The 23,529-nt window shown below is 44.0% G+C and overlaps 1 protein-coding gene across 2 annotated transcripts in view; it reads right to left on the bottom strand.

The window, feature by feature from the left end:
- PRKCA (protein kinase C alpha) overlaps positions 1-23,529 on the bottom strand; it is an 866,216-nt gene that overhangs the window by 822,316 nt on the left and 20,371 nt on the right. For both annotated transcript variants that reach the window (XM_029599335.1, XM_029599336.1), the window contains exon 2: positions 9,967-9,998. In XM_029599335.1, the coding sequence (XP_029455195.1) occupies positions 9,967-9,998 (32 nt within the window). The remainder of the gene's footprint in view (positions 1-9,966; positions 9,999-23,529) is intronic.

The raw sequence follows: 23,529 nt of genomic DNA, 5'->3' as shown, positions 1-23,529 counted from the left end.
CACAGCCCCAATAGAGACCTGCTCCAACTACACTGGATGCCCAAATGGAGTATGAAGACAGTGCTCTGAAAACTTTTTTTTTCTTTCTTTTTTTTAAATAGGAAGACTGAAGTTACTTTCCATTTTTCTCCTTTTCTGTGTATTTGCATCTTTATAAACAGATAACGTGGATACTTCGCTAGCAAAGCAGAATAATCCCTACGGACACTATTAGTGCTACACTTTGATCCACTGTCAACATCCTATCGCAGTAAAACATGAAACAGCGCTGCGGCCCACTACAAATCAAAAACTTTCAAAGGAAATTATTTACTCAAACCCTGTAGAAAATTACAGAAAAGGACTGTTTCTTCTTTTCTGATATTTGACTGCTGTCATGGTAGGTACAACACATTTTCATGCCTTATGCCAGCAACCACGACCGCATCTAACAGGACTGCAAACTGCCACCTAAAGATAGCAAAAAAATAAAATAAACTGGCTAAAAACTAAGAGTTTAAAAGAAAAAAGTAGAGTTAAGCTCCCAATGCTTTAATCATTTCAGTTGCTAAAAATATATAAATCTGTCCTTAATGGCATATGATATTTAATGGAAACTGCATGCAGTACTGTAGATCTGTATGTAGTTTACCCTCGAAAGAACCCAGCTACATTTAGGAATGCAGAGTTCAAGCAGCTGCGACGGTCCTGAAGAAAACAAATGTTTGTAGGTTCGGATCCCTTTTGTTGTGTCGAGATAAAGAGATGGCACAGGTCCATGAGCTTTCCAGACCCTTCTTTTCAGCATGAGCATTCAGACAGCTCCAAATATTAAACAAAAAAAAACAAACCCCGAACCAGACCCGGCACCGCTACCACAAGAAAATCTTACTCACTCCATCTCTCTGAAACGCTCTGGAAACCTCTTTTACAGAAGGGAAAATAATTTACAGACCAAGAAATGAATACAAAAGATTGCTTAAAAAAAGTAAAGTCTGTTGCATAGTGTGTGTGTTCATGATGATGCTGTGAGTCAGTGGAACCAGTTTTGCTGATCTAGGATAAACAGAGCTCAGCTCACCACAAGACATTTAAAAAGAGCATTCAAAATGCATGGCCTAACTACCATCAAAAGAACCTCTAGCATGCCATGGAATGCGTTTGCTAGGCTCAGAACACCTTCGCATTATTGCCTAGCCATAAATTTTTCTATATACAGGGGAAAGTCCAATGTGACTCAAATTGCAAGAAATATTTATGTTAATCAGTAAATATGCTCTCCTGAGTTATCAGAAAAACTGACTGCATAAGATCTGTGCCCACCCCCCACCCCCCAACATCATCACCACTTTCATAAAAAAGATAAGAGAGCAATGGCATGCAATGCAGACATGGAGCAATCCACAGTTCTCAAGTGACACCACAAGGAGTTAATGCACTTCAGAAAATCCTTTCCATATTCAAAAACTTTCATTTATTACTGGATAAATTCTTCTAATCTTGCTGTCTTGAATTGCTGCCTACATGCCTTTGAAGAGAATAATACATGGCTCTGAACCTTGAGCCCATGCACTTTACATTAAACCGGGCAGGCTGACTTTTTCTAGTTCAAGTGACTGTGTTAAAAGTTTCCACTGCAAGGTAAAGTGTAATTATGGGCAAGTCTGAAGAAGTCTATACATCAGGCTATTTTTTTTTTTTTTTTTTTACTGTGAACCAAGGATCCAAGAAGTTCCAAAAAAAGTTAAACAGGAAATCTGCATCTTAAGCCATATCATGTATCTCCTCATCTTCTTTGTTATACTATTTTGTAGTAAAAACGGAAGTGAAGCAAGCACAATTCAAGCAGCATGCAGCTTAAAAGTTATTTACGGTAACCACACCAGGTGCAGCTTCAATATACAAGTAGCCCCACATTCTCTTTAATAAAAATAATCTATAAGAAATATTTATCATGTTCATTTTATTACAATTTTTACTAACAGCTGTTTCTAGTAGAAGATAATTCATAAAGAAAATCATCTGCTTTCTCAGGGAAATTCATCATAAAGCATTAAACAACTCAGGAGACTGCAGGCATCCCGAGGACAATTCACCCAGTCTCAACTAAACTGGAGACAGAGGTAAATGGAAAGAGGCAAGAAGACACTGCTATACAAATAACAGGATTAGAAAGTTACATATACCAGTCTGAACACATGAAATTCAGCTAGTGTTTTCACACAGGCTGAATGGTAAGCGGACGTCAAGTACCAATCAATAAACTGAAGTAAAAGTTGAATGCAAAAATGACTGCCCAAGTACATCACTCAATATGCAGCGATAGGGCGACTACATTCTGAGACGTCAGAGACTCTTATTGCATCTCCCCGCAAATACTTTGAGAAAAATATCCTCCCTCCCACACCCAAACTGTCACGCAACTGCAGCAGCCTTTATAATGCAATCAGATAGTTAATGTGAAACTGACAGAATTTCATTCTGGATTACAGCAGTTTTTTAATTTTATGGCCAGATCAAAAGTTCACGCATGAACATGAATACGAGTCTGCAAATCCGCACCTCTAACTTGGTACCTCACCTGTCCATGCAAGTTATTTTTTTTTCAGCAAGTGAAAAGATAGCAAGTTTGCTTACTGTAAAAATGGTATTTTCCACATGTAATAAATTAACTATTACATGTGGGTGATGTCAGCCAGCAGCCCTGAACAGATTCGCCTTTCCAGCTAGTAGAGCTCGGAACTCTACTGAGCTTCTGCAGAAGTTCCCACACGGGTGTTGGCGTATGAGCCTCCTCAATCTATATCAGAGATAATTTTAACTATGTAGTCAACTCACCAGGGAGGCAGGTGGGTAATTCCATGGCTAATTCATCTTGCAATCTCCAAAAAACACAGTTTACAGTAAGCAAACTTGCTTTTTCTGTCGATAAGCAAGCTGAATTAGCCCTTACATGTGGGGAATCCCAAGCTAAGAGTTGCAGTGGAACATTTACTGAATAAGTAACTCAGACTCCACCATGGAGAATGGACTATAGTGAGAGTATGTTATTCAAAACTGCTTGTCTGAATTTACTGTCAGTCCTTGAGTGTGTGTCAAGACAGTAATGAACATAAAGGTATGAAGATATTTTCCATAGATTTTTCCCAAAGATAAGTAATGGAAGAAGCCATATGAGCTTTTACAGAATCTGTGACTTGCAAGCCTGCCAAGGTGTAGCTGTGTTTTGTATGCACTCAGCCAGCAAGTTAGATAAAGTACATTTGGCGACTACTATACCTAGCCTGTTAAAGTCATATGACACAAACACCTGAGAAGCTTGGTGATGTTGCAGTATTCTTTTCTTATACTAGGCTAAGGCTCTATTGCAGTCCAATGTATGAAGGGTTTTTCCTCCTTCATGTGCATGAGGTCTTGGAAAGAAGGTAGGCAATACATTGGATTGATTGATATGGAAAGTCAAGACAAACTTTGGCAGAAATTTCAAGCGAGTACCGAAGACTATCCTGTTGTATAAGAACTGCACGTATGGTGGAAAGTGGACAAGAGTTTGGAGTTCACTGAATCTTCTAGTTGATGTCACCACTACGAAGAAAATGTAAAGAATTTTAGCGAAGCTGACTAGTGGCTCAAAGGAAGGTTTCATCAGTTGAGAAAACACCACATTCAAGTTCTTTGGAACTGGGCAGTGTCATGCCATAGACCCTATCAGCGGAAGAATAGAAATCAGTTTACTGCCCACTAGCATATGGTATGGTGATGGAAGTGTACTCACACCAAAGCGGTAGCAAGACCAGAATCTGAAAGGTGGAGCAAGTACTTTAGCAAGTGTTTGGGCCCTTAAGAAAATGGGTCTAAAGCATTCCATTGGCACCACCTGTAATATCTGTTCCATTTGAAGACATAACTGTTTCTAGTTGATGACTTTCTAGACCAGTGGTTCTCAACCTTTTTTCTGTCGGGACACACCTAACATGCGTGACACACTGAACTGAACACATGACCATCATAGGGCTAAATGTAAAAGTACAGTTTGCATCCACAGGAACCCCCCTGACCCACAATAATGAATGTAAAGCAGAATTATGACATTCCCCGTACAACTCACCTTACAAAAAAGATATTCTGGTTCTAGTGTCATCTCAGTAACAGCAACACAAACTCCAACTACCAGGCTCAATAGGCCTACTTATGAAAAAACAGCAGTTTATCACTAATGCATATCCTCTTGAGAAAATACAACAAATAAGACTGATACAGTAAAATACCTCACCTCGGCCACATACACAGAACCGACCTAACATACTCCCAGGATCTGCAGTAATGCACATAAACTAATTCGCACACAGTTACACCTGTATTATGGAATGCACTCAAACAGTAACAACCCTACCTATGAAAAGGCAACACTACAAATATTAAATCAGGCCCTAAACACCAATACACCTCCTATTAGGAAAACAGAACTAGCAAGCAGCTATAGATCCCAATACAGAAATAATTCTATAACTATACTAATAAGCAGAATAAATGTTTCACAACAACTATGAACAGAATAATATCCAACAATTAAAAACTCATAAAAATTATTTAAAATTCTCCAAACACCAATAAAATATTTCAAAACAGCAGATACATCACATAATATTCAGTAATTAAAATGGCAGTCAATCAAGAAAAATAAACTTTAAAAGCCTCCTTTACTAACCCCCTCCAGCAGCTCTCCTACTCCTCTTCCATGCAGGCCAGTAGCACACACCAGAAGCAGTAGTGGCTGAAGCTCTGTACTCATGGTCCTCTTCCTTAGTGGCCACGACCAGTCTCTCTGTCTCTCACACACACACATACCAGTTACATCCCCGTGACTGGTTTCTGTCTTTCACACACCATCATCTCCAGACCAGTCTCTCTCTTACATACACACCAGTCACCTTCCCGATCAGTCTCTCTCTCTCATGCACGCACACACACACACACACAGGCTTCCTACTTCCATGTTCTATCTTACATATACAGGCTTCTCACTCCCATGCTGTGTCACACACACCCAGGTTTCTTATCCGATGCTAGCTCTCGCCACATGCACAGGCTTCTCATTCTCATAATCACTTTCTTTCTCTCACACGCACACACACACTCCAGTCATCTCCCTGACCAGTCACTTCCATTGTCTCTCCTATACACACATACACACACCACCTCTTTGACCAGTTTCTCTCAAATCACACATGCTCTCTCTCACACACTTTACACAGATGATCTCAATCAAATTCTCTCACTTACACACAGGCTCAGTCACAGTTACACATGCACACTCTCAATCACACATACATGCTCTCACTTACAGACAGGCTGGCTGGCTCTCTCATTTCCTGCCCCACCCCAGCACAAATGGTAGCTGCAGCAGCCTCCTCCTCTAGCCCCCACAGGCCAAGAAAGAAGAATCCCATCGGCCACGGGAGGCTAATTCTGCTGTCTCCTGTGCCGATTTCTAGCTGCTTCTGATTTTGCTTCAGGCCCACGCTACTGCACGGGGCCACTGCTGCAGACGCTACTTTTTCGTGCAGCATGGCTCTTTCTTCTTCCCGCGCACCCCACTGCACATCCCTTCCTGTTCCAGGCCAGGGTGGGTCAGGTGCAGGAAGAAGAAAAGGCCCAGCCGCATTTGCCAGCCTCCACTAACACCGCTGCCGTTCCCATCCGGGCTTGAAAGTGCTGATAGCCCGGGCGGCAACGGCAGCAGTGGAAGATAGCCTGTCTCTCACTCTGTGAAAGAAGATTGGGAGGGGGGGGGGGGGGAAGAGCAGCGGGAGACCAGTAGCACACGACACACCTGCCGCATCGCGACATCGGTTGAGAAGCGCTGTTCTAGACAACACTAATGTGTTTACAATCTCTCTAGGCAAACCCGAGATCTGCAATTACTGAGTGCTCAACATCCAAGCTGTCAGGTTGAGGACAGAGAGGTTGGGATGATAAAGTGTCCCTTCGTCCTGAATTAAAAACATACGACATGTCACCAGATGTATGGGATGACTGCTGGAAAGTTGTATGAGATATGTAAATCGTATCTATCTGGGCCACACCGGAGCTATGTGGATTAGACAAGCACAATCCTGGAAAAGCTTCTGCCCTGTTCTGGCAATGATCAATATTGGCATAAAAGCATACACTAGGCTTGTCCCCCAGTCGAAGAAGAAAGCATCTCGAGCTAGTCTGACCTCACTGGTCAGAACTGAGAAAAAATTGATTTCGTTTTCTGTTCTGAGGCAAATAGGTCCATTGACAGTAGACCTCACAAGTTAAGTAGTATGTCGACCACCGATTGCTGCAGAAACCACTCGTGTGGACGAAAATTCTGCTGAGTTGGTCTGCCAGCTTGTTGGAAATCCCCGGAAGGTAAGAGGCCTGAAGGAGAGCTCGATTTCCGGCTGCCCAATCCAAATCTTCAGCACACCCAGGAAGAGAGGGCATTATCCTGTGCCTCCCCTGTTTGTTGACATAAAACATGGTGACTTGGCTGTTGGTTTAAATTAGGATGTTTCTGCCCCGACAAAGATGTGCAAATGCTGATAGAGCATATCTTACTGCCTGTAAAACCAATAGGTTGATTAGAAAACCTCTTTCTTTGAGAGACCAGGTACCCTGGGCACAAAAGGATTCTGTGGAAGCATTCATCACGAGTGTTACTTCATGAGGAAGTATGCTAAAAGTAGCTCCTTCCTAGAGAATGCATGGGTGTAACCACCACTGCAACTCTCACTTCATGTCCACTGTAACCCATACCACAGTCGATAGTGAGCGACTCAGCTAATCCCATGGAGAACAGACTCCAGTGACGATAACCGATTTAAAGATGAGTCAGGAAGGACCACATGAATGGCTGCCGCCATATGTCCTAAGACCACCAGGAGTGCTCTGGCTGACAGCATGGAGAGCAGCTTGTGGATAATCAATATCATGTTGTTCATTCGATCTCAGGGTAAAAATGCTCTCTCTTGTAGACATTTTGTCCAAGTCCCAATGAATTTGAGCCACTACATAGATACTGGTTTGATTTCTTGAAATTGATTAGAAACCCCAAGCATTTAGAATGGAGCAGTTCTTCCTCAGACCTCAAGCTGACTAGCCAGTTGACCAGGTACAGAGAAACTTGTATTCCTTGGTGACACAAATATGCCACTACCATTGCAAGGCATTCTGTAAAGACGCTGGAAGCTGACAGGCCAGATGGAAGCACCTTGTACTGGTAGTGGAAAGAACCCACCTTGAAGTGAAGGTGGCACCAATGTGAAGGCTGAATGGATATATGAGCATATGCATCCATTAGGTCTAAGGCACACATTAATTTTTCCTTCTGTAAGTAAGGGAGAATCCAGCTAAGGGAATTCAAAATGAACATAAGATATGCCACACTGGGTCAGACCAACTGTCCATCAAGCTCAGTATCCTGTTTCCAACAGAAGTCAATCCAAATCACAAGTACCTAGCAAGTACCCAAAAATAAAATAAATCTCAAGCTACTATTGCTTATTAATTAATAGCAGTTTATGGATTTTTCCTCTAGGAGCAGATGTTTAATCAAATATCTCAATTCCAGAATGAACATAAGAACATAAGAAATTGTCATGCTGGGTCAGACCAAGGGTCCATCAAGCCCAACATCCTGTTTCCAACAGAGGTCAAAACCAGGCCACAAGAACCTAGCAAGTACCCAAACACCAAACCTCCTTGAGGAGGAGGAAATATTGGGAGAAGCAGCCCTGCCCTTGTTGGTATGCAAGGATTGGCTCTATCACTCATTAAAGCAGCAACTGGACTTCCAGGCAAAGCTGCGCCAGGTGAGACAGATCTGACTTGAAAGTTGAACAATGTGGAAGCGATGGTAGCTGGAAAAATGTAAATGCATCCAGACTGCACGATTTTGAGGACCCACAAGTCCTTGGTTATCCAATGCCCCATTTCCAAGAATAGCTGGACTCTTCCCCTACTAGAAGAGATGGATACAGATTGCTCAGGAGTGATCAAAAACAGGGCCCAGGTTTTGGTTGGGCCTGTTGTGTTGGTTTAGGCTGACGGCATTCTTGTTGTCAAGGTCTGGACGAAAGCAGCTGCTGACACTGAGCTGGAAGAGGTGGAAAATAGTACTGTTGAAAAGACTGGTAGGAATGTCCATGAAAGCATAGTATTTGTATGTGAAGGAGAGTCTTGACATAAAGGGATGTTCAGGAGCCATCGAGAGAAATTGTACTGCAACATTCTGGTCTTTATCTGAGCAACAGTTTCTCTGGGCTTTTCAACAAACAGATTAGCCCCTAAACAAGGGAGGTCTACCAACTTTAAATGGACATCATCACGAACTGAACGACTCATACAGATCTGAGGTGATAAATGTCTTCATCCACATCTAAAAGCAGTTGGGGACAGCAACTACCACTATCTGAGATTGCAGAAAAGGCTTTAGCTTCTGAATGCAGTCATGGAGATATTGTACCATACAGAATTGGTAGATAGTGATGCAAGTGATGATCATGGAGCTTTGAAAATCCTTCTTACCAAAGTTGTCAAGAAGTCTGTGGTCTTGAGGAACTTCTGCACAACTCGGCAACCGGAGAGCCAGAAGAGGTTCCACTCTGGGAGGCGGCTCGGCTGTGGCTATTTATTAATCTGCATCCGCCAGGCTCTGGATCTCTCTGGCTCTGCGGCAACATACAGCCACAGTGGTAACAATTAGATGTGTCATGGTCAGGCCAGAGACACCGATAACAGATGTTGTGGCAGTCAGTGATAGACATGCTTTTGTGGTACACACAATCCTTAAAGCTGCTGAGTGCGGCCTTGTTAAAGCCAACAACGTGGCTTTAAATTTATTTTTTTAGAGCAATAAAAAGTGCTATTAAAGGGGCTGCTGAAGCAGTGAGGCAACACAAAGGTGTTGATAAAATTGTAAGAATTCTGAAGAGAGTATAATTTAAAGTTATCAAAAACAGACAGAAGGATATAAGTCTTTAGAGCTCGGACAAAAAAAAAAGACAGGGGTTCACAAGGAAGCGCCTACAAGGGAACTCCCACACATGTTCAGTAGAGCAAAAGCTCTCTGAACTAGGAGAGAAGGGTCTGTTCAGCACTGTCAGATGACATTTCCCACATGTCATGACTAATTTGGCTCTGTCAGAGAACCCTCGTTACTCTATGTCAATGACCCAGCATAGCTCCAGAACACTAGTCAAGGAACACATTAAGTTAATCTAATAAGAATATTACCTTAATTGTTTTTTTTGTTGACCTTTATTCTGTGTAATAAAATATGCATTTTTTTTTAGGTATAAACGTTTTTATTGGCATTTGTCAACACACAAAAAAAAACCAACTACAACATGGGGATGTTGTGTTCTGATACATCCCCAATCAGTACAACTTTAAAGGCAAGCCATTTCAGTCCAGAGGTTACCCCTTCAAGAGATGCACCTGTAAAGTTCAAAATCTAGCACTGGCATTATGTATGTACTAAATCCCATCATGAAGGGAACAGAAGAGCAAATGCAACCTGGGGTTCAGTTTAATGCACAGATAGAACAAAAGTTTACAAACCAGGTGCAAGGACATGAAATTGAAGCTTTATGAACACAGAGCAATTTCATTTTCCTGCACACCCACCCACAGGCAGCAGTCTGACAAGAAAAATGTTCTCCAAGGGAAAAATAAATAGACTGCATAAAGATTCTTTTCATAGAACACAAACTGCTGTAGACTGTGCGACATTTAATTTGGAGAAATTCTTTGCCACAATGAATCTCTTATTTGCATGTTACACTTTTCAAAAATCTTGCTGGACTAATAACCATCTTAATTTAGTCAGAAAGGCATTTGCGCTGTGTGTTTGCTGGCTGCTGTTTACTTTGTTTTTCTTGCATTATAACATACACACACTTTGTGATTTTACTGAAAAACCTATCGGCACATACCAATGAATCACTTCTTGCTTACCTTGGCACTGGAACCCTTGCTTCCCAAAGCCCCTGCAGGAATGAATAAAAGAAGGAAAAGTGGTTACCATTTCATTTGGTTTACAGTACATTACTTTGTTTGCTTTATAATACATTATTCATTAAAAGAAAATGCTGCAACACATTAAATTACACACATTTCAATATATTCTCTAACTTTAAGTAATTAAAAAAACATTACACAGTACACATAGGATAAACACTTAAGAAAATTTACCTATATCAGCAAAGTTGGAAAAATAAACTCACCTACTTGCCTCAGGTCAGTTGATTTTCATTGCCAGAAAGAACCCAGCAGCAAGAGCAGAAACTAAAAACAAAACCCCCCCCTACTGCTGAAGAGCAAGAGGATGACAATGGAGCCAGGTCCTGGTAGCAGGGAATATCGCCCACCGCCAACAGGAAGCAGCAGCGCAATGGAGTGAGGTCACTTTAGGGGTGGAGGAGAAAAGGCAGTACCACAGCAGCTGCCATCACCTCCACTGCCCAAGAGGAGCAGGAGGCACAGCACCGGGCCTCCCCACCTACCCAGAGGAGAGGGGTAGCAGGAAGTGTTTTGGGTCCCCGGGAGGATTGCAAGAGGAAGCCAAGAGATGGCGGGGGGGATGAAGGAAAGGAAAAAAAAAAGAGTGAAGGCTGCATGGGGTGGGGTGTGCTCCTGCCAACCACCACTCCCCCAAAACAAATTATTAGGAAGCACACGACAAGTGATTTCATGCCTGGTGAGTTAAGTCTAGGAGTACGTTTCAAACCTTGAACATAAGACGTTGCCATACTGGATCAGACCAAGGGTCCATCAAACTCAGCATCCTGTTTCCAACAGTGGCCAATCCAAGTTACAAATACCTGGCAAGTACCCAAACATTAAGTAAATCCCATGCTACTAATAACAGTAATAGCAGTGGAAATTCCCTTAATCTAATTGATTAATTGCAGTTTATGGGTTTCTTCTCCAGAACATATCCAAACCTTTTTTAAACCCAGCTAACTGTCCTAATCACATCCTCTGGCAACAAATTCCTGAGCTTAATTGTGTGTTGGGAGAAAAATAATTGTCTACAATTTGTTTTAAATGTGCTACTTGCTAACTTAATGGAGTGCCCCCTAGTCCTTCTATTATCTGAAAGAGTAAATAACAGATTCCTATTTACCCATTCAAGTCTTCTTATATATCTAAATATATAGATAGAGATAGACAGAGAGAAATCTTACATATCTAAATATATATATCTATATCTATATTTAATTCTTTTATATACCAACCTTCATGACATGGGTCATATCAGATCGGTTTACATGGAACCTCATGATTTTAAAGACCTCTATCATATCCCCCCTCAGCCATCTCTTCTCCAAGCTGAACAACCCTAACCTCTTTAGCCTTTCCTCATAGGGGAGCCGTTCCATGCCGTTTATTATTTTGGTCACCCTTCTCTGTACCTGCTCCAGTGCAACTATATCTTTTTTGAGATGTGGTGACCAGAAATGTACACAATACTCAAAGTGTGGTCTCACCATGGAGCAATAAAGAGGCATTATAAAATTCTGTTTTATTCAGCATTCCCTTCCTAATATAATTCCTAACATTCTGTTTGCTTTTTGGACCACTGCAGCACACTGAGCTGATGATTTCAATGATGCGTAGATTTTTTTCCTGGGTGGCAACTCATAACATGGACCCTAACATTGTGTAAATATAGCATGGGTTATTTTTCCCTAGGTACATCGCCTTGCACTTGTCCACATTAAATTTCATCTGCAGTTTGGAAGCCAAATCTTCCAGTTTCACAAAGTCCTCCTGCAATTTATCACAATCCACATGTAATTTAACTTCTCTGAATAATTTTGTGTCATCTGCAAATTTGATCTCCTCTGCATCATTTATAAATATATTGAAAAGCACCGGTCCAAATACAGATCATTGAGGCATTCACCGTTTAACTTTTTCCATTGAAAAAAATGACCATTTAATCCTCTGTTTCTTGTCTTTTAACCAGTTTGCAATCCATGAAAGGATTCTCCTCCTATTCCGTAACTTCAGTTTTCTTTGAAGCCTCTCATGAGTGACTTTGACCAACACCTTCTGAAAATCCAAATACACCACATCAACCAGTTCACCTTTAGCCACGTTTATTAACTCCTTCAAAAAAAATGTAGCAGCTTTGTAAGGCAAGACTTCCTTTTGGTAAAACCATACTGGCTATGTTCCATTAAACCATGTCTTTCTGTGTGTTCTGTGATTTTGTTCTTTAGAACAGTTTCCAGTATTTTTCCCGCACTGAAGTCAGGCTCAACGGTCTATAGTTTCCCGGATCACTCCTGAAGCCCTTTTTAAATATTGGGGTTACACTGGCCACCTTCCAGTCTTCAGATACAATGGATGATTTTAATGATAGGTTACAAATATTTTTACTAATAGATCTGAAATTTCATTTTTGAGTTCTTTCAGAACCCCTAGTGTATACCATCCAATCCAAGTGATTTGCTACTCTTTGGTTTGTCAATCTGGCCTACTACATCTTCCAGGTTCATCATAATTTGGTTCAGTTCATCCGAATCACCACCCTTGAAAACAGTCTCTGGAATGAGCAATTACTACTTACCTGATAATTTTCTTTTAGTTAATCTAGACAGATGGATTCAGGACCAATGGGTTATACACCTTTACCAGCTGATGGAGATAGAGCAACCAGACGCACAATGGGGCGGATTTTAAGAGCCCTGCTCGCCTAAATCCGCCCAAACCGGGCGGATTTAGGCGAGAGGGCCCTGCGCGCCGGTGAGCCTATTTTACATAGGCTCACCGGCGCGCGCAGACCCCGGGACTCGCGTAAGTCCCGGGGTTCTCCGAGGGGGCGTGTCGGGGGCGGGCCCGGTCGTCGCGGCGTTTAGGGGGCGTGCCGGGAGCGTTTCGGGGGCGGGCCCGGGGGTGTGGTTACGGCCCGGGGCGGCCCGGGGGCGTGGCCGCGCCCTCCGGACCCGCCCCCAGGTCGCGTCCCGGCGCGCTAGCGGCCCGCTGGCGCGCGGGGATTTACGCCTCCCTCTGGGAGGCGTAAATCCCCCGACAAAGGTAAGGGGGGGGCTTAGACAGGGCCGGGTGGGTGGGTTAGGTAGGGGAAGGGAGGGGAAGGTGAGGGGAGGGCAAAAGGAAGTTCCCTCCGAGGCCACTCCGATTTCGGAGCGGCCTTAGAGGGAACGGGGGTAGGCTTCGCGGCTCGGCGTGCGCCGGCTATACAGAATTCATAGCCTTGCGCGCGCCGATCCAGGATTTTAGCGGATACGCGCGGCTCCGCGCGTATCTACTAAAATCCAGCGTACTTTTGCTTGCGCCTGATGCGCCAGCAAAAGTACGCCTATTCGCGTTTTTTGAAAATCTACCCCAATATATATACTCCTGCAGGGACATCAGCCTGTCAGTATTCTCTTCAAAAGCCAACTGTGGACAGATTAGCAAAAATGATTAATAACAGATAACCATTTCTGTACACAACCAACAGGAAACACTGAACTCAGGCAACGAATGCATGAGCACTAATCTAAGGGACTCGAACACTAACCAGTAACCCCTGGAACGCGTAGCCATACAGGAGGACCATAACACAATCATTTGGCAGCCAAGGGCAGAAAGCTGAATCCATCTGTCTAGATAAAGGAAAAGGAAATTAGCAGGTAAGTAGTAATTTCTCATTTCCTAGCATCTAGACAGATGGATTCAGGACCAGTGGGATGTACGCAAGCTACTCCCAGCCCAGTCAAAACCACACATGCAAAGGCTGCATCCTCCCAGGCCAGCCCTTTATGCAACCCATCGTGCAAAAATTCCTTCATTGGGAGGCTCAGGAGGTTCCACTACCCGAACCCCTGCCTCACTTGGGCTGTCTGGGACAAAAGGACTGAGACCTACTGAAAGGCCGAGTCCTCTGAAAGGTAGTCATTCTGTAGGGAGAAAACCGCTTGGAACCTGAGACAACCCCTCATACCAAAGGGGCACGGCAACTGCTTCTTATCCTCCGGCATCCGAGGAATCGGGGATTTGCCCCACTTAGTGGCCAGTTTCTCCAACTCGCTCCCAAACAAGAACAAGCCTTTAAAAGGCAATTTCCTAAAATTTGCTTTAGAAGTCGCATCAGGGGACCAATTTCACAGTCATAACTGACGGCTGGCTGCTATTACCAAAGCCACTCCTCTGGCCAAGGCCCAGACCAAATCGCAGCCCACATCTGCTAAAAAGGCAGCAGCAGGTTCTATAAACTACCCTGAGATTCACTCTAGAGTCATCCACCTCCTGGGAGAGAAGCAAACAAGACCGAGCCACCAGGGAACAACAGAAAGCTATCTGCAATGCCATTGCTTCAAATGCTTGCTTAAGGATGGTCTCAATCTTCCTATCATGCACATCCTTCAAGGCCGCTCCTCCCTCCATGGGATAGTCATCTGTTTAGAGACAGCAGAGACAAGCGCATCCACTTTTGGAAAATGCAGACGCTCTCTCGCCACTGGATCCAGGGGGTACAGGCCTTCCAAGATTCAACCCCTTTTGAAATTTGCCTCCGGGGCATCCCACTCAAGATCAATTCTTGAATGGCCTCCATAACCGGGAAAAAACAAGAGGATTTACACAAAGAAACCAAAATGGGATTTTTCTTTGGCTCAGACATAGAATCTGCCCCAGAAAGTCCCAGCATCTTCAACATCTGGGAAATTAGGGCCAGCAGTTCATCTCTATGAAAGAATTGCAACATAGTCCTATACAGTTCCAGTCCCTGTGGAATTTTCCCATCCTCCAAAGAGTCAGGACCTGCCTCATCATCAGTACCATCCAGATTCCTGTCAGGAATACCTACAACTAAACAAGGTGTACACTTTGGCGCTTAAACATAGGACCAGAAGAGGGAGAGGCCACCGCCTGAGGATCTGATCCAACAGGATTGGACGGAGCTGAGGTCTGCACCTAAAGAAAGGATTGCAATCCTTGAAAAAAAATTCTACCCAAGAAAAGGCAAGAAGATCCATGCCAAAAATAAAAGTACTTGTGCGGCACCCACTGAACTGCCATCCCCTGCTGAGGAACCAGCAGTCAAGGGAGATCAAAGGTCAGGCATCCCTCCTGACATGTCCTTAACCAGGCCATCATCAGGCCAGGAAGAACCAGGCTTTGTAAAATCAAAGGAAGATAACTCTCCCTGAGTCTCTAAGGAGCACTGGCACAAGTTAGAGATGCCCGAACATGACAGGCAGCACAAAGATAAAGGCACTTAGGTTTCTTAGCTATTGACGCCAATAGTCCGTCAGTTCACTTAAAAGGTGACTGAAAACGTGCATCCAGCCGAGTTTACGCTGAAAAAATTTAAGCGCACAAAATTTAGGCTTCCCAAGTCGTATACGCTGCAAAACTAAGCAGACTGTCACCACGCCAAACCTGGGTGCAAAACAGGTATGTGCCAGAATGTGCATACATCCAGTGCGCCCAGTAGGAACTGGGCGCACAAATCAGATGCACAGCCGGACACACTAGCATGCACCAACGGTCCTGTAGAGGGCAGCCGAACGCGCAGAAAAAACACATGAAAAAAAACGCCATCGCGGTCTACCACACAGCTCACAGAAAGAAGCATAACAGTGGGGCCAAGCCCACCTGGGCTGCTCAACCCACCAGGCTGCCCAGTTCCCTTAACCCCCACGGGAGCGGGAACAAACATCGGAACAACGCGTCGAGCACGGAAACTGGAGGGAGTCCTACAACAACCCCTCTATTCTGTCTCTGAGTTTTTTGGGGTTTTTTGTTGTTTTTTTTTTTAAACTTACCTGAGCTCAGCCTTCCCGGCCGAGTACAGACTGTCTCCAGCTGCAGGGGGAGATGGTATGTACAATCACTGCTGTGCTCGGCTTTCTGCACTCGCTGCCTTTCAGCTGCTTAATTCAGATAAGTCCACTCCGGCTGAAGAACCAGCTACCGGACCCATCTGAGGGACCACAGAAATCACCACAGGAATTCTCAATGGGAGGAGGGACCATTAGGTATCTCCACAGGAGAGTAGGGCAACTCAAATCTCCAATTAATTCTCCTAGAAAATTTTGAAGTAATCCCCAGTAGGGAAATGCATGTCCACCATCTGCTGGAGACTGAGAATAGTAACAGGCTGTCACTGCAGGAGTATATATACCGTGACATCAGTTTGCTTCGTCTCCATCTGCTGGTAGAGGTGCATAACCCACTGGTCCTGAATCCATCTGTCTAGATGCTAGGAAACTGATATTTCTCAACATCCTCATTAGTAAACGCAGGAGCAAAGAATTCATTTAGTCTTTCTGCAATGGCCTTATTTTCCCTAAGAGCCCGTTTAACCCCTCGATCATCTAACAGTCCAACCAACTCCTTTGCAGGTTCCTGCTTCAGATATATTTTTAAAAGTTATGAGTTTTACCTCTACAGCCAAATTTATTTCAAATTCTCTCTTAGTCTGTCTTAGCAATATTTTACATTTAACTTGACAATGCTTATACTTTTCCCTATTTTCTACAGATGGATCATTCTTCCAATTTTTGAAGGACTTTTTTTTGGCTAAAATAGCTTCTTTCATCTCGCCTTTTAACCATGCTGGTAATTGTTTGGCCTTCCTTCCAACTTTCTTAATGTGTGGAATACATTTGGATTATGCTTCTAAGATGATATTTTTAAACAGAATCCATGCCTGGTGTACACTCAACCTTTGCAGCTGCACCTTTCAGTTTTTTTCTAACTCCTCATTTTAGCAGTTTCCCTTTTGAAAGTTTAGTGTTAGAGCTGTATATTTACATATTGTCCCCCTTCCACATATTGTCAAGTGGCCCCACCACAGTTATCTTTCTCACCAAATCCTATGTCCCACTAAGAATTAAATCTAAAATAGCTCCCTCTCTCAGAGATTCCTAAAACAGTTGCTTCATGAAGCAATAATTTATTCCATCCAGTAACGTCACCCTTCTAGCATGTCCTGATGTTACATTAACCCAGTCAATATTGAGGTAATTGAAATCTCCCATTATTGCTGCACTGCCAAATTGGTTAGCTTCCCGGATTTCTCTTAGCATTTCATCGCAGTCTCATCATTTTGGCCAGGTGGACGGTATATATTCCTATCACTATACTCTTACCCAACACACACAGGATTTCTACCCATAAATATTCTGTGCATTTAGTCTCTTGTATGATCAATACCTTGGTTATCCTCCTTCCACCAATACCTTGGTTATCCTCCTTCCACCAAATCTCTGAGATGATAATTATGTCTATCTCATCATTCACTGCTATACACTCTTAACTCTCCGATCTTATTTCTTAGACTGGCATACAGACATTTCAAAGTGTGTTTTTTGTTTGTATTAACAGCCTGCTTTTCAGTTGATAGGGATAATTTGGAATCTTTTAGCTCAGGTGATTCTTTACTTATACGCACATGGATTATTTAGGCTTTTATTGGAACTCTCCCTGTTGGGATGCGCTAATTCTCCTATTTCATTAGTACCCTTCAAAAGATACCTCCCTACGAACCATGCACTGCTGCAAGGCTGTTGGCTTTCCCCCGGTTCTAGTTTAAAAGCTGCTCTAGCTCCCTTTTTAAAAAGTTAGCACCAGCAGCCTGGTTCCACTCTGGTTAAGGTTGAGCTCATCCTTTCGGGAAAGACTCCCCCCTTTCCCAAAAGACTGCCCAGTTACTTACAAAACTGAATCCCTCTTCCCTGCACCATTGTCTCATCCTCACATGGAGACTCCAGAGCTCTGCCTGACTCTGGAGACCTGCACATGAAACAGATAGCATGTCAGAAAATGCTACTCTGGAGGTTCTGTATTTCAGCTTTCTACTCAAAAGGCTAAAATTTGGCTTCCAGAACCTCCCTCCCACGTTTTCCTATGTCACTGGTGCCCACATGTACCATGATAGCCAGTTCCTCCCCAGTACTATCTAAAATCGTATCTAGATAATGCACGAGGTCCACCACCTTCGCACCAGGCAGGCAAGTTACCCAGGCGGTCCTTACATCCACCAGCCACCCACTATCTAGATTTCTAATAATCGAATCACCAACTATGACAACTGACCTAACCCTTCCCATTTGGGCAGTAGCCCTGGGAGAAACAAGAGGACAAAGTATCACCTGGAGAGCAGTTCCTTGCTACAGGATCACTGCCTGTACACCAGGATGATGATCTACTAGGAGACCGTCTTGATCCAAGGCAGCACCAAGGATGCCAGACTGGAGTTGGGACTTAGCTACTATGTCCCTGAAGGTCTCATCTATACACCTCCGTCTACCTCAGCTTCTCCAGGTCTGTCACTCTAACCTCCAAAGATCGGATTCGTTCTCTAAGAGCTAGGAGCTCTTTGCACCGGGTGCACACATACAAGATCTCACTGAAAAGTAAAAAAAAAAAAATCATACATGTGACACTATGCAAAAGACTGGAAGCCCCCACCCCCCGTTTGCCTTTGGACTGGTGCCTTCATCTTAATTTTGTTGAGTTTCTAGTTAAGTTTAGGTTGCTACAGGGAGTAGGGATGCATACAATTAGTTTGTTTTTTTAATCTTTTGGTGTATTCACTATTCATCTAGTAATGACTTGCAAGGGGATGATTAAACTCTCAATAAGAGCTGGTGCAATAGTGTGATTTAGATAAGAGCCTAACTGATTTTTAATAAAGAAGTGTCATGTGCCTATAAATCAAAGGATGAGCTAGGGATGGGTAGGAGGGAGGGAAAGCCAGACACTAGAATGTACTCCATCTGGCTTGCTTTTTATCTCAGAGACCCAAAACTCTAAAGAATATCCCCCTCTATTTCACTTCTCCCTTTTTTAAGTCCTAAGATTTCCCAAATCAATACTTATCGATCCTCTTCAGTCTCCAGCAAGATGATCTACTCTCAGTGCTTCCACTGGCTTGAGAGGTTTGAGTTTTGTGCACCATTAGGCACGCACTTCCAGTCCTCTTCTGCTGCAAGGGGTGCAGGGCCTCTGGAAGCTGGGGCTGTGGAGTTCAAAGCCTGGAACACTCAGTGTGACCTCTGGAGTCCTCTCCTGGGGGCTGCTGGGAACAGTATGCAGATGAGCCTTCCGGCCCTCTTCTACTACAAGCGGTGCGGGGGCTATGGAGTTTGAAACTTGAATCACTCTCTGTGCCATCAGTATTTACATAATGTAATATCGGCAGACTTCTAAACTTTAGTTTTAGCAATAATAAAAATACTTTCCAAACACAGAATCAAGCAAATCTTGCTGGCTGTAAAGGGGGAAATGGCTTGAAAATTACGCTTTCCTGAGATCTTCACCTTGTCTTCTGTTCTAACTAGACTTCGGAGAGTATATCATATGGAGAATCTGACAGGAATCTGTAGCCAATCGCTCAAGCGTTTTCACAGTATTTGGAAACCTTATAATGATTGGTCATTGTTATGTGGAAATGCTGCAGTATAAACATCCTTCTCTGTCCTGTGGACCTATTGGCTATGCATTTCTTACATATTAATATACCAGTTTGTTGCCTTTTTTGCTTTGACATATAGGAGAGCATATATGGCTTGGATATTATAGTGAGAATGGGTATCCTGAGGGGATGGGAGTGGGAACATTATATTTTACCTATAAAGGAGATACTCTTGTTCTGTTTAGTAATAATACAAGATTAGAGTCTTTGTTATTATGCTTTTATTATGGTTTTCGGTTCAATGTAAACACAGATGTCTCACTAAAACTTTAAATAGAAAAAAAAATGATTAGTGCACTAATCCAGACTTAGGAAACATCAGTGAATGCAAGGCAGTCAATTTCCACAGTGTGCGAGTGTGAGAGTACGTGAGAGAGAGACAGAGAGAGTATGTGGGTGACAGTGTGAGTGTGGGTGAGTGTTAAAAGTTACAAGTTTCTTTAAGATTCATTGTATTTGCTTCAGTCAACCTGAAAATTGGGGCAGTGGTTGGCGCTGTAGCACCAAGTGCCCCTTAACCCCATGCTATTTACTCAGGCCAGAATTGTTGCTATCTAGCTAATCACCACATTTGGAATATTAAACAAACATTCTCACTTATTCTCTTCATTGTGCAATACATTCACTAATGCTATTATAAGAATTACAGACAACAGCCAAACGGCAGTTGTGTATCAGGTGTCTATTACTTAGTGGAGGTTAAACTGGTCAATCAGGTTGGCCACGTCATCATAATACAGAAGATGATGGTAGAAAAATCCAATCAGCCCATCTAGTCTGCCTAATTATTCCTGTTCACACAGCCAAGGATATATCCCAGCTGCCAATCACAGAACATGAATGACTGTAGAAAAATCACACTTTATCCAAGACAACCGTCTTCTTCCACTGTATTCCACTCTCCCAGGTAGCTAAACATGCAAAATTCCTCTATTTAGTTCATCTCCGTACCTTATACCCAACTACAAAGTCCCATAACAATTGAAACTAGCCACCAATATTAGCACAGCTGTTATTTTTTTAAAATGTAATTACCCACTTTCCTTTTAGGTATCAAGATGGGGTACAATAAATATTAAAATGTAAAAATACCATAGGTACAAATTGTAAAAAAAATAAATAAACATTTGGTCTCCGATTAATTAGTATGATTATGTATCCAGCCAGAGTGACACGATTACGTGAGCACCTACACTTTCCCGCAGATAAGCAGACTGAATTAGCCATGCTGTCTGGGACATCTCTCCGGGGCGGCTGAGATGGAGCTTCTCCAAGATCAGAGAGCTTTGCTCTGTGTGGCTGCTTGTCCTTTCCTGCTCAGCGCCATGTTTTCTCCTCAGTCTATTTTTTTCCATGTTGCAGGCTGCATGCGGAGCTTTTCACTCCTTGATCTAAAAATTTTTTGAGCTACAAAACAGCACTTTTCAGTGCTCCAGCATGGCTCTGAAACCACCTGGCTTTAAGTACTGCCAGTGTGGTAAGATTGTGTCTGTCATGGACAGACATAATTACTGTTATCTCTGCCTGGGCCCAGAGCATACCAGTCCTCCTGCAGGGACTGTGATCAGATGTCACCCCAGGCCCAGCACTAATGTGCTTTGAAGATTGCCTGCCTGAGGGAAGAGAGTTCGGTATTCTACGCCCCGCCTTCGGAGCACCTGTCAGCCCACTAGTCACCAGGGCCACGCTTGGCTCTCTAGGAAACAGCTAAGACGATCTCCTCCCTTGGACTGCCAGAGAAAAGGTCAGGCCAGGTGGGTCAGCCCCCCACGGTGCTAACGCGCACCCACACCTCGCTGCAGCGAAAGACATCTGGGGATGCGCCAAAGTCCGCGCACAAGTCCATGGCAGCCAGCATCGAGGAACCAACACCTACCACATGACCAAGAGATCGAAGCACCGCGCATGAGAGGCACCTTCAACACTTGCGTCGAAGACAAAATATCCACGCAAGGATGCATGGCGACACAACACACCGAAGAGCATTGTCTGACTCGACACAGGCAAGGACAGACACAAGAACCAATAGCGTCATAGCCCACAATGCAGAAAGCGGAGTCACGTCAGCCGCATCTAGCACTGAGCTCATCATCTAGCAAATCACCCCATAAGCATCATCCAGCAGTGGACACTCAAGTTGTGTTCACTCCAGAGGAGATGACTGAACTTGGCTTCTCAGATGTAGAGCCTATTTCTGAACAGCTGTCAACCGGCTCCTCTGAGTCCTCAGGAAGGGTTTACTCAGATTTGACCTCCATGTCCAAAAGGAAGAGATCTTCCCAGCAACTGTAGGAACCCCTCCAAAAAAGACACAAGAAGTCTTCTAAGACAGAAAAGTCGGGGCACCGCTCAAGGTGTCCTGACTGACATCTTGCTGGCCACTTTGCCTCCAGCAGATCATGTTCGGAGAGGAAAAAATCCCACCCGTCACAGGCCATGTCACAGATTTCTCAAATTCTGTTGCATTTCTTCACCTTTTTTGAGGAACAGGGGAAACCCAGCTAGCCCTCCTCCACTGAATACCTCGCCTCAAGGAAGGTCGCCCTCTCTGCCTCCAAGGGAGAGCAACCCGGCACAAGAGCCTAGAAGCCTATGCCCTCAATTCTCCCTATAGTCGGACACTGCTCCAGAGGACTCACCTCCAACCTTGCCAGGTTCCTCGACGGGGATCCCATCTGACCCGCCTGAGAAGCAGCCAGAGCTGTCCTCACCACCAGAAGACCTTTCCTACTCCTAGTTCGTAGAAAAGGTGTGAGCTCGCCTTAACATCAAGACCAAATAGATTCCAGATCCTCGAGTGGAAATGCTGGGAATTCTGAAGATTTTCAAAGTCCTGGCTGAACCTACTGCCTTGCCATCCCACACAGTTTTGGATTCAGTAATGGCAAAAACCTGGGAGTCTCCTTTCTCCGGTCAGGCGACCTCGAGAAAAACTAACCTGAAGTTCAAAATGAGGCAGTTGCCGTATTATAATATTGTCCAGGTTCCATATGCCTCGGTGGTGGTTGAGTTGGCCATGAAGCGCTTCAAGAAGACCCGCCTTCATTCAAACACTTCTCCAGACCGTAACTGCAAATATTTGGACGACTTCGGTAAGAGAGAATGCCAGGCAGGTATGCTGGATGTAAAAAGACAATAGCATCAATTTTACATCACACAGTAGCTGTATGAGTGCTTGCAGTCCCTGAAACCCCATCTTACCTCCACTTCATCAGATATGGCTCCTCCGCAGCAGTTTTAATGTCCTAGAAGAGGGATTGAGGCACTTTTTACATACCATTTATGAGGTCTTCAAGACGTCTGCCTGAACTTCGACAGGGGCTATAGTGGCCTGAAGAATAGCATTGTTGCATACCAGTGCCATTCGGGAGCACGTGTATGAAAAACTAGTGGACCTCCTGTGTAAGGATAATAACTTGTTCGGAGACAAGCTGCGAGAAATGGTCTCCCAATTGAAGGAGCAGAATGTAGTGGTCCTATTGCTAGTGTCATCCACGGACCAACAGCTCTCGGGGTGGAAATACTACCCAAGCGTCAGAAGGAGTTTTTACCAGGCGCACCCATACAGGCCATACCCAGCCTATCGTCTACCGACCTTCCAACTGTGTAGGCTGCAGTCGCAGCAGCAGCAAACCCAGAATAGACAATGGGGCCAGCGTCAGCAGCATCCATCGCAGAGCAACAACCCAAAGCCCCAACAGATTTTTTTTAGGAATGACCGGGCCACCTCTACCGCCACATGTGGGAGGAAGAGTATCGTCTTTCTACCATGCTTGGACAGCGATTACCTCAGATCGTTGGGTACTGAACATCGTCCGGGATGGTTATTCACTGATTTTCAAAAACAGCCCAGTTCTTCCACATCTAGTGCACCATCAGTCCCATTCAAACAGGCACCTGCTGCAGGAGGAAGTCAGCAACCTACATCATCAAGCGATTCAGTAAGTACTTCAAGCACCCAAGATGTCTGGGAGTTCCGCCCAATCCTGGATCTGTGGGCTCTCAAATTTCTGTGGTAGGAAAAGTTCAAGATGACGTCTCAGTCGATTCTACCCTTCTTACAACCCAACAATCTGATGTGC

This window comes from Rhinatrema bivittatum, chromosome 4 (genome assembly GCF_901001135.1).
Source record: "Rhinatrema bivittatum chromosome 4, aRhiBiv1.1, whole genome shotgun sequence".
Classification (NCBI taxonomy): Eukaryota; Metazoa; Chordata; class Amphibia; order Gymnophiona; family Rhinatrematidae; genus Rhinatrema; species Rhinatrema bivittatum.
Note: the sequence above shows the minus strand (reverse complement) of the source record. Positions and strands in the feature narration are given on the sequence as shown.